The sequence below is a fragment of the Panthera onca genome, chromosome C1 (genome assembly GCF_046562875.1).
Source record: "Panthera onca isolate mPanOnc1 chromosome C1, mPanOnc1 haplotype 2, whole genome shotgun sequence".
Lineage (NCBI taxonomy): Eukaryota > Metazoa > Chordata > Mammalia > Carnivora > Felidae > Panthera > Panthera onca.
Window position 1 is genome coordinate 217,439,869 of NC_138346.1, and position 11,293 is coordinate 217,451,161.

Here is an 11,293-nt window from a genome sequence, read left to right on the forward strand (position 1 = left end):
GAGAAGGAGTGGCCAGTGAAGTGGGAGGAGAACCAGGAGACCCTAAGTCCTGCCCACCCCCCAAGAAACGTCAGCAAGGAGGAGGGAGTGACTCACAGTGTCAGATGCTGCTAAGGAAGCAAGAAGAGGAGGACAGAAACCTGACCCCAGTCCCTAGCAGGGGGACATCACCAGTGACCTTGATGAGAGCTGTCTTGATAGCTGGGGGCCAAAAGCCTGACCAGAGTGGGTTTAACGGACAATGGGAGGACAGTCCAGAGAGAGGCAACTCTTCCAAGAAAATTGGTGTGAAGAGATTGTCTTTCTCTGTCTCCCTCTCTCTCTCTGCCCTTCCCCCACTTGCACATTCTCTCTCAAAAGGAAATGAACATTAAAAAAAAAAAAAAAAGAATAAAAGGGTGGGTTTGGTACTTGGTTAACTGGCACAACAGGCCTGAGTTTAAACCTAGACCAGTCACCAGTCGGTGCACTGGGTTTCCTCCAGCCCTTGTAAGCCAGGATGGGATTTCTGCCAGGGGAGGCCACTGGAGCCAGGTGGAAGGGAGAGGAGGGTGTATGCAGCTGGGTGATTACAACGAAGGACCCTAGGATGTAACTGGTGAGGACAAGAGGGGGGTGAGGGTGGGTGGAAAGCAGGCCTGTCGATGGATCTTAGTTCGGGGGTTGAAGATCCCTGCTACTCAGCTTGGGGTGCATAGACCACCACCGGCAGCAGCATCTTCTGGGAGTTTGTGGGAAATGCACAATCTGAAACCAGTGAGATCCACTGAATTGGAATCTGCATTTTGAGGAGATCCCCAGGTGATTCCTGTCTACGTGCCAGTTTGAGAAGTGTTGGCACAAGAATTTTTGGAACTGGGAAACTAGAAGGCACGCGCTGGAAAGCTAGGTGGTGATGATCAGAGGGTGGGCGTCTTGTATTTGAGATGGCGAAGGGGTCAAACTGGAGAGTGTACCTGACTGCAGCATGGAGGGCTAGCCCTGGGAGACACAGCCCCTGGGCACCAGCTTCAAGGCTGGGCACTTCAAGTAGGAAGAAGCCAAAGTGCTCTTGGGCATTAGGATCCCAGGACCAGAAAGGCCTCAACTCCCCAAGTTGGTGGGTTCTACTCCCATACCACTAGCTGGTGATTTATGGGTTAGTGAATTTCCTTATTTCTTTTCTCTTTCCAAAACTTTCAAAAGTAGAGCGAACCCTCTATTTCTCTTTGGGCTCATCCAGTCTAGCTCCCCCCTCCGATCGTTTGCAGTGGGACAGGCCACAGGGCCTCCTTCCTCAGCACGCCCCCGCTGCCTAAGGCCTGCGATAGGACGGGCTTCGCATTCAGGCAAAAGCAATCGCTCCCCGATCGTACAAAACAGGGCGAAATCGTGGCGGCCGAGGGGCGTGGCCGAGCGATTGGTACGGCCTGAGTCCTGCGTGCTCTGCGCGCTGCGAGCTCTTTGCGTCTGCGTAGTGCGCCCACCTCCCTTTCTGCCTCCGCTGCCGCCATGGCGCCCGTGGTTAGTATGGCTCCGCGCGAGGCCTCGGCTCTGGGGCAAGCACGTGGGCTTCGCTGGCCCGGCTCCTGCCCGGCTCGCGCGGGACGGCGCTCTGCAGAGCCCGGCCGAGGCTGGGCTGGCAGGCCGGCGGGAGCGGGCCAGGGCCGCCCCGGGCCCAGCACGTTGTGGGCGGAGGAGGCCGCGGCCTGGGGCGCGAGAGGAGCCCCGGAGTTTGCGGAGCCCGCGGCTCGGGCTCGGGCGGCTGTCTGCGGCCAGCCGGGAGCTGGGGCGCCCAGGCTACAGCCTGGGCCGGCCAGGGCCCTGGGGAGCCCGGGTGGCGTGAGGCAGCCAGGGTCTGGGCCTGGCTACCTGGGCGGAGGGCGGGGAAGAGGAAGGGGACCTGCCACTCTCGGGAGTCGCATATCCGGGTAACCTACACCCGGGACTTGGAGACGAGTGGGAATGTCCACGGAAGGTGTCTGGCCGGTTTGCTTTCAGAGAGGGGCCTGGGTTTGAGGACCCTCGTAGTGTTCATGGAGGAAGCAGTTCCTCAGGGCGCACCTGTAGAGACTTTTTTTGGTCGAGGGCAGGGCCCACCTCCATTCAGCCCCGGCCGGGCTGGGACCGGCCGTGTGGCGCCCTCGTGTCACTCGGCCTGCAGCTAGCCCTCCTCACATGTTGCCTCGAGCAAGTCGTTTTCCTGCCTCCCTTTTGTTGGGACACCGTTAACATTTTCGGCTTACCTACTCTTTTCTGCCGGGGCAGGCTTTTAATACCTCTCTGCATTTGTATGCCTTTGATTTAAAACCTTGATGGGAGGTGTGGATCCCATTGTGGGCAGGTCTTTTACTTGCTGATTGTGTCTGTCCGGGGCTAGATCTTAAAGCATCCCTTTAGGTTACCAGGAAGAGATGTCTTAAAGAGAAGTCCGTGATTTTTGGAGTAGCTAAAATGTTGGACAAGTTGAGCCAGTCAAATGGTAGATGAAATTTTTTTAAACGTGAAGGGGGACCAGGCGTGTTCTTGGAAAAGTCTTTTTAGAGTCTGTAAAACTCTTTAGAGTGGAACTGCAAGTAGTTAGGTAAGGTCGTACAGGTGCTTTTTTTAGTGATGTTGGAGTTTGCAGAGGGAGAAGACTGAGGTTTGTGAGAGTAAAGGGACTGCATCCTTGCAGGATGTGCTCAGACTGATGATTTAAATCAAAACCTAGAAATCGACAGTAGTGTTGTAATTAGAACCAGTTTGAGTCTTTTTCTTGTCCCTGCTGGGGTAGATGCGCTGCTGGGACGTGCAGTTCCCACTGTGGTTTTCAAGAAGGTAGGTGAGCAGTTAAACGGATCAGGACCCTAATCTGGAGAGTTAGGACAAGTACTCATTTCAGATTCAATTTGTTTTAGATATGCAAGGCATACTTTGTATGCTTGCCCTAGTCCTGGAATAAAGTGTGCACTGTTTCTTGAAACTGTGTTTCTAAAGTTTTATGGTAAATAAAAGAAAATGTTCCTTTTATTGTGGTTCATAAGGTAACAGACTTTTCGTGCCCAGAGAGATGGGGGAGGCTGGAAAGGGCAAGTAAGTCAGAGTGCTAGAATTTCCCCCTCAAAAGGGCATGACTCCCGGCCCCTAAGCTTACAAAGCAGCATTCTGGGTATCACCCCTCAGGGCAGGTCGCTTGCGGATTTTGGATTTGTGTGGGCTTTTCCATCTCAGGCGTTTTTGGTTCGGTTATGTTTTTGGTGGTTGAGGGGAGGGGCATACCGGTCGTACCTTCATCTGTGTATCGTTTGCGCACCTTAGAAAAAGCTTGTGGCGAAGGGGGGCAAAAAAAAGAAGCAAGTTCTGAAGTTTACTCTGGACTGCACCCACCCTGTAGAAGACGGAATCATGGATGCTGCCAATTTCGTAAGTGACACCCTTGCTGCCACTCAGGACAGGGAGGGACCTTCTGAGATGTTGCCGAGAAAACCTGCTGGAGCACGTTTCTGTTCTCCTGCTCGTGGGCATCTCTGGTTCTGGCTCCACACAGACCGGAAGTTGGTCTGGTTACTTGTTTTTAAGTCTCACTTTCTTTCATGTGTATCGGTGGTGAGGAGTAAACATCAATGCTAGGGAACTGCCTCAGTTTCTTTCGCCTCTTTCCTTTTGTTTCCAAAAGTGGTTTTATTTACTTCCGAGTTCCCAGGAAACAGCCAACTCCACTGGATCCAGTACCCGCTTGGCACCGTGGTGTGTTGAAGCATAAGCACTGGGCCCTGATCCTCACAGAGTAAGGGGCTGTCTCCACCCGGCCTGACTGCTGGGCTATGGGTATTGGACAGATGGCAGCGTTTCTTTGGGCTTTCCTTTTTATTAGTTATCAGGGCTTCAGTGTTTACATTAAAATACTCTCTTTGCTGATTTGTAATTGGAGCTTGTTTTTTTCCCATATCCCGCTTTGTATTGATATTTTACCCCATATATTTGGCCCTAGAAAAATTAACCTCATTGCCATATTTTGACTGTGCAACTTGGCAGTTTACTCTTTACCTGTTCGGTAGCCGTGTCTGGGGAATTCAGACTGACTGACTGACTTATTTATTTATTTAGAACGTTTACTTATTTTTGAGAGAGAGAGAAAACGTACGTGCGAGCAGGGGAGGGGCAGAGAGGGTGTGTGTGTGGGGGGGGAGACAGGATCCAAAGCAGGTTCTACACTGTCAGCACAGAGCCCGACTCGGGGCTCGAACTCACAACCCGCGAGATCATGACCTGAGCCGAAGTCGGACGCTTAAGCCACTGAGCCACCCGGGCGTCCCAGAATTCAGACTTCTTGTGCAGAGGCTCTTAAATTCCCATTTGCTCTTCTCTTTGCCAAAAGATAATGTTACAACAAGAATAATTTTCAGGTGAAACAATCTAGAGGTTCAGCCTATGGCCACTAACAACAGTGAATGCCCGTAACTTCTTGCGTGTCCCTGCCTTGTGTGATGTGATGCCTTTTGTGTCTCTGTTGCTGCGGGAAGTCCCTTAATTGGCTCCTCAGTCTCTGTGTAACAACGTTACTTTTCTCTTCTCTGTGGCCACCTTTCCCTCCTAACCTTTGTGGCCTCTTCCAGCTTGTGTCTGTGTTGGCCCTTCCCTGGCATCGCTTCCCTCTCCCTGCCTTTACACTCACTTGTGTGTAATTGTTTTTCCTTCTAGAACCTTCTTAGGATAAAAAAAAAAAAACTTGAGTCTAAGATGCAGAAATCAAGATTTCTGACTTAGTCACTCTACTCTGTCCTCAGTTAACGTACAGTGTATTGGAGTATGTATGTATGTATTTTAAAATTTATTTTTGAGAGAGTGCGTGTGTGCATGCTGGGCAGAGACAGGAGGAGACAATCCCAAGTAGGCTCCACGCCATCAGAGCAGAGCCCGATGTGGGTCTCTAACCCATGAAACATGAGATCATGACCCAAACTGACATCAAGGGTCGGACACTCAACTGACTGAGCTGTCCGGGCACCCCTACCCTTGGAGTTTTTAAATAGAGGATTGTAGGGATTTGGGGCTGGAGGGATTTCATATCATTTGTAACAGCAAGAGAACCAGAGTTGTCCCCCCCTTTTTTTATTTTTATTTTTTTAATTTTTTTTTTCAATGTTTTTTAATTTATTTTTGGGACAGAGAGAGACAGAGCATGAACGGGGGAGGGGCAGAGAGAGAGGGAGACACAGAATCGGAAACAGGCTCCAGGCTCCGAGCCATCAGCCCAGAGCCTGACGCGGGGCTCGAACTCACGGACCGCGAGATCGTGACCTGGCTGAAGTCGGAGGCTTAACCGACTGCGCCACCCACGCGCCCCCCCCCCCTTTTTTTTTTTTTTTAAAGAAGTAGGCTCTAAGCCCAATGTGGGTCTTCACCCCACAACCAAGAGTTGCACACTTCACTGACTGAGCCAGCCAGGCACCCCCGGAGTCCTCCTTTTTGACCAAGACCGCTGAATTCACCCCATGGAGGTGGGTGCCAGGCTTCCAGGGGGTTTTGCCAAGAGTGCCATTTCTGGGCTCCTGGGCTGTTGCTCTTCTGCTGGGCCATGCAAACGGCCCCTGAGCTGATGTAGAGTTGTTTTGGTCTGTGTTATGTTTTGCTCCTACTGCTAGGTTGAAGACTGACTTATTTCCTCTCATGGTACCGAGAGCAGTGTTTTATACTCCTTAGATTCAGAATTGTCTGTACTTTGTAACAGTTTGGCCCTAGGTTTCCTGTCTATTCTTTACTTTTGACTCATCAGTCAAGCCTTTTGTGTAGAGGCACATTTGTTTGACCTTGTGTGGAAGCAGTCACGTGTGTTTGTGTGGGGATGTTTTCATGTTCCACGTGTAAATAAAGTTGAGTAGTGCTGTCTTCTAATTTCCATTCTTAGATTTCAGACCTCATATTAATAGCTAAATATGTGCTGTAATTTTTTTTTTTTTTGAAGACTGAACATAGAAACAAGTCTTCATTCAGTATTAAGAGCATAAAACAAGTGGGCCAAGCTGTCGCTTCACTTACTGATCGATTTGACCATTTCCACAGGAGCAGTTTCTTCAAGAGAGAATTAAAGTGAATGGAAAAGCCGGGAATCTTGGTGGAGGGGTTGTAACCATCGAACGGAGCAAGAGCAAGATTACGGTCACTTCTGAGGTGCCTTTTTCCAAAAGGTATGGGACAGGAAAGTGCTACCTGCCAGCCTCCCATCTCTGAGTCCCGCCGTCCCGCGCGCCCCCCCCCCCCCCCCGTCATTTGTTTTTTGCTTGCATCCCTTAATCCCTGGAACAGGGTCCAGTGCAAGGAGGCACTGAATGAATGATCCTGTGGGGGTTGAAAGCATTCAATTTTTGGTAGTTTTAAAAATTTTGTTTTTCACGGGCTAACATATTTCAAGCAAGATGCTCAGACTTGCTTAGACAGTACTGAAAATGAGAATATTGCCTCCTTTCCCTGTAGATCAGTGGAGAGCTTTCGTTTTTATTTTATTGAGGTATAGTTGACATGCAGTGTTGTACTGGGCTCAGGTGCACAGCACAGCGATAGGACAGTTCTCTACCTTCTTCAGTGTTCGCGATCAATGTGCTTGCATTTTTAATTCTACTTTTAGTTCCCTGTAAGTGCCAGTATCGTTGGATGAGGACTCCGAGATCTCAGTTTAGACTGAAGCCATCCTTTTAATTCCTGTGGGCCCATTTTTCTAAGTCGGAGACCCCAGTTCGCTTGTCCTGCCGTATTGTATGGTGGTTGTAAGGAATTGAACCGGTTTATACCTGGCTCCTAGCCCAGAGCCTGGCATGTTCTTAGGAGCTTTCAATCAGACTGAATCAAGTAATGGGAGATTTGAAGGTGTGTTAGGACAAATTTGGTATAATTCAGCTTTTGCTTTTAGCTTTAATTATTATCAGTCAAGAGGTGACTTCCTACTCTGCCTGGTTCAGTTATTTGTGCAGAAGGAGATTTTTTTTTTTTAATGTTTGTTTATTTATTTTTGAGAAAGAGCACAAGCAGGGGAAGAGCAGAGAGACAGGGAGACACAGAATCCAAAGCAGGCTCCAGGCTCTGAGCTGTCAGCACAGAGCCTGATGTGGGGCTCGAACTCACGAACTGTGAGACTAGGACCCGAGCCAAAGGTGGACGCTTAACCGACTGAGCCACCCGGGCACCCCCAGAAGGAGATTTGATAACACGAGAGATGGGTGCAACCATAGGGCCTCCAGGCCGTACAAAGCCTGCGACACACTGGGCTTTTGCAGAGCTCCTGGGGGTGATGCTGTGATCTGTGACCTGTCCCCGACGTTTACCAGGCTGGCTGTGAGAATGGCTCCTGACACCTTTTCCATTGGCACAGATTGTTCATCCCCAGTGCAGGAGGACAGGGGCCCTGTGTTCTTCGCTTTCCTTTCTGGATGGTAATGGTTTTCTTGAAGTGTTCTAGGTATTCCTAATCCAGGACTTTTTCTTGTTTGCGCACTTCTGTAGCTTTTTACCTAGTTTTCCAACATCCTATTATAAGAAAAGGAAAAAGAAAAATTTTTTAAAAATTTTTATTTATATCGAGAGAGAGAGCGTGTGCGCACATGCACGAGTGGGGGAGGGGCAGAAAGAGGAGAATCCCAAGCGGGCTCTGCCTTCACAGTGGAGGTCATCACCTGAGCCGAAATCAAGAGTCGGACACTTACTAACTCAGCCACCCAGGCGGTTTAATTTAAAAATTATGAAAAATCTTAAGCCACCTGGACTTTCAAATTAAGCACCTCACCTGAATACAATATGGTAGAAACAGTATATGGCAGAAAAGAATACTTTTTAGATGGAACGACCAAATTGATTTATTTTTATGTAGGGGAAAGTGGATAGGATTGAACTGAGATCTTCACATCTTTGTGAAGATGGCTTTGTTGGCGTAAGTAACGCTGTTGAGCGGTACTCGTTTCCTGGAGGTGGTGAGTTTGTTGGTCCGTTCCTATCTGGGTCCTTGCCGGTCTGCCTGTGTGGCTCACGTAGTCCTTGTGACAGCCTGAAGAGATGGTAAGTATCAGGAGTCTCATTTCATGGAGGGGGAGAGTGGGGCTTGGAAAGGTTAATTTGCCCAGCCGGGACTTAGTTTGGTGTTCTGCTCCCTCTTCTCCTTTTGGGTTTGGGAAGATGCCCGAGGGCCTCCTAAGTCAACAAGTGAGAGGAGAAACACGATTGCAGGCTGTGGGCAGTTGGGATGTTGAGCACAGAAGCCAGTCGCTGCCTTTATGAAAACAGCCAGTTTTTTAAGCAGTTTGCTGTGGTGACTGCTTAGCTGTCCCCCAGGCCACGCCAGCAGTCAGGCTGACAGGTTGAAAGGACTGAGTGCCGTCACTTGCAGAGGTGGAGCAAGGGCAGTGGCAGGGTGGCGTCCTGTTTCCCAGGAGTTGGGTGGTGAGCATCTCCTGGCCGGAGTGAGTGTATGACAGACAATCCCCGTCATCCGAACAACCTCGGAAGGAGGTTAGAATCCGTGAGGTGAGATGCGGGAAGTACCTGGAGCTCATTAGAAACCCAGTGATTTCTCCGTAGAAGGTACTAAGATCGGGTACTTAACTGTGTCATCACTACTGTGGTATCTTTCTCCAGTGGTCACTAAGAACCACTTCATAGGCGTTGTGCTGTGTTTAACCGACAACTGTGACCTCTCCTTGTGTGTCCTCATTTTTATTGCCAGTGTAGATGAAATGTGGCTGACGCTTGTTTTAGAACCTTGGCTGGGTATATCGGCCTTACCTTTGCCCTTTTTGGATGCTGGGAGAACACCCTGAATGGTGATGGTTTGAATGCACAGGTTTTATACAAGTGACTGTTGGAGATGCCGGAGCCCTGTGGTGAGTTCTCAAGTGTTCTCTCTCTGCAGGTATTTGAAATATCTCACCAAAAAATATTTGAAGAAGAATAATCTACGTGATTGGTTGCGCGTAGTTGCTAACAGCAAAGAGAGTTACGAATTGCGTTACTTCCAGATAAACCAAGATGAGGAAGAGGAGGAAGATGAGGATTAAAACTCCTTTATCTGAAATATTTTGTATGAGTTCTTCAATAAAACTTGGGAACCAAAATGGTGGTTTTCCTTGTATCACTGCAGTGTGGATTGACCAGAAAATTGGAAATCATAGTAAAAGGGCTTCATTTGGGCTGCCGTTCACTTATTTGTAATTAGACTTTTTTTCCTGCTTAAAAACTTTAGTTATTGTGGTAATAATACCAAAATAGAAATAACCTCCTTTAAGGGAACTGCCCATGAATTGACCTTGAGCAGGTGGTTAAAGGGTGTGGAGGTGTGTGCACTTCAGTTAGTCACTATTTTACTTCAAAAGGTGTGACCGTTTTACCTGGTGCTTTTCTTAAAAGATTCAGGTATACAAACATTGGGACGTCTAATCCACTGAGAGCAAAACCAGTGACTTCTCTGAGGTTTGCTTCCTGCAGGAACAGGGCAGCGTCGATAAAAATGCAAGGTTCTGGGGCATTTACTTCACCTTTTGATTACAAATTACTCGATGCACATAACTACTATGTACATCCTTTTTCTTCCTGTAGAAATAGGATGTCCTTTTCCACCGCTGCGTATTCTCCTCTTCAGGAAAGAATTTGGAGAGTGCTTATAAAAGTCCCAGGTTTTCAAAGTAAGAGTGCACAAAAATGAATCTGTAAATAAAAACTGTTCCCACAACTCTTTGCAACAAACTGTCCCTTTGGCCCCCAGCAGGGGGAGCTGGAGCTGAGCGGTGGTAGAGCTTCCAGAGATGGACCTGTGCATCTGGCCGGGATTGGAGCCTTGTCACGGGGGTGGGGCGTGAAGGAGAAGCGATTGAGAGACGGTTCATGCCGAGGAGACGGGGAAACAGTGTGGACGTGCCAAGGGAATGGTCACTTCTGAGCCACCTAGGCCATGCCTGGATTTAATGTCCAGTCCTACAAACTTGGATTAAGCAGGACCAGGCTGAAAGTGGGATTTCGTTGCCTTGTGTGCAGAGGCTGGAGATCTGAGCAAGGTCATTAAGTTGTAAAGATGTGTCGTTGCCAACTGAGAATCCAGAGTATTTGGGAGTGACTTTGAAAAGAGACCCTGATGCCTTATGGTGCCCTTCTAAAATCTAAACAATTCTGCAGAAATGTCTGCAAAGTCTTAAAACTACAGTGTAAAATGTTCTTAAAGAGTTTCCCTCAGCTAATTTCTACACCTGACATTCTTGGGCTCTGCTGGTTGAGGAGCTGGAAATTAGAGTCCTACCTTGGCTCCAATTTCACATTTGGTGCTCCTTGGATTGAATTTAACATGTTGCATCTTTGCAATTTCATTTGTGGTAAAGGCTCTAGCATTTTCTATTTCTATGCAAATTTCGTGAAGCAGAATTGTTTGCATGTGTGAAGGCGAGGTTTCTTTCTGATGTAACTGAGGCATCAGCTGGGTTTTGGCCACAGTCCCTACCATGATCTGTCCCTACCGTGATCGTGATCGTGATCGTGATCGTTAACTGTTAGTAAGTTTATGACCTGGGTTTGCAAATTGTACTTGTTTGTTGCATTGATGTTCGCCTGTAGTGATTCTTAGTTTGGTTGTAAAAAATTAACCCTGGGCTAAAATTAGCATATATAGTTTTTTTTTTTTTTCCCAAACTGCTCCCAAATTTTAAAACTTGTAATAAAATTGAAACTCATTGGTTTTTCTATGCCTTTTTGAACTCTTGTAATTGAGTTTTGATCACATTTTATATTAAAGTGGCTAACACATGGCTACTATTACTGTGCAAGCCTTTTTTTTTTTTTTTTTTTTTAAGGATTGGCATGTTAATCTATTTAGCGACAGATTGTTTTTCCTGCTAATTGCTGTACCAACAATGACCTTGGTCTTCATTAAGCTTGAGAAGAAAATGTGTCCTTTATTCCCATTTTCTTTACCTCAGCTGTGCCTTGGTGAGAGTCTGGAGTTGGTGGTGACCCAACTCTCCGGGTCAGATCCAGAGCCGAGAGAATAAATTTGCAAACGACTTTTTCTGATGGAGGATGTGTAATGGGAACCTGAATCACCACGCCCGTTATGCCAGCTGTGTCCAGACCACCTTTAGACCACTTTCCTTTTCATCTCTTGACTGATGACCTACCTGCTCCATGGGAAATACAGCCCAGGAATCGGGGGGGAGGGGGGTCATGGAGAGTTTCAGGCCAAGATTTTCGTTCATAAAAGCAACGGAATAGGAAGCTGGCACAATCCTGTTCTTAGCTGATTCTGGTCACCAGTACCATTTCTGGGCTAAAGGTTGAGTATTTGGTTTTCTTTCAAAAGCCTCAG

The 11,293-nt window shown here is 48.0% G+C and overlaps 1 protein-coding gene across 1 annotated transcript; it reads left to right on the forward strand.

Moving 5' to 3' along the window:
- Positions 1-1,390: 1,390 nt before the first annotated feature.
- On the forward strand, positions 1,391-9,059 carry RPL22 (ribosomal protein L22). Its single transcript, XM_060625397.2, has 4 exons — positions 1,391-1,503; positions 3,280-3,384; positions 6,025-6,149; positions 8,858-9,059. The coding sequence occupies exons 1-4, from the start codon at positions 1,492-1,494 to the stop codon at positions 9,000-9,002; spliced, it is 387 nt and encodes a 128-aa protein (XP_060481380.1). The 5' UTR covers positions 1,391-1,491; the 3' UTR covers positions 9,003-9,059.
- The last annotated feature ends 2,234 nt before the right edge of the window (positions 9,060-11,293 follow it).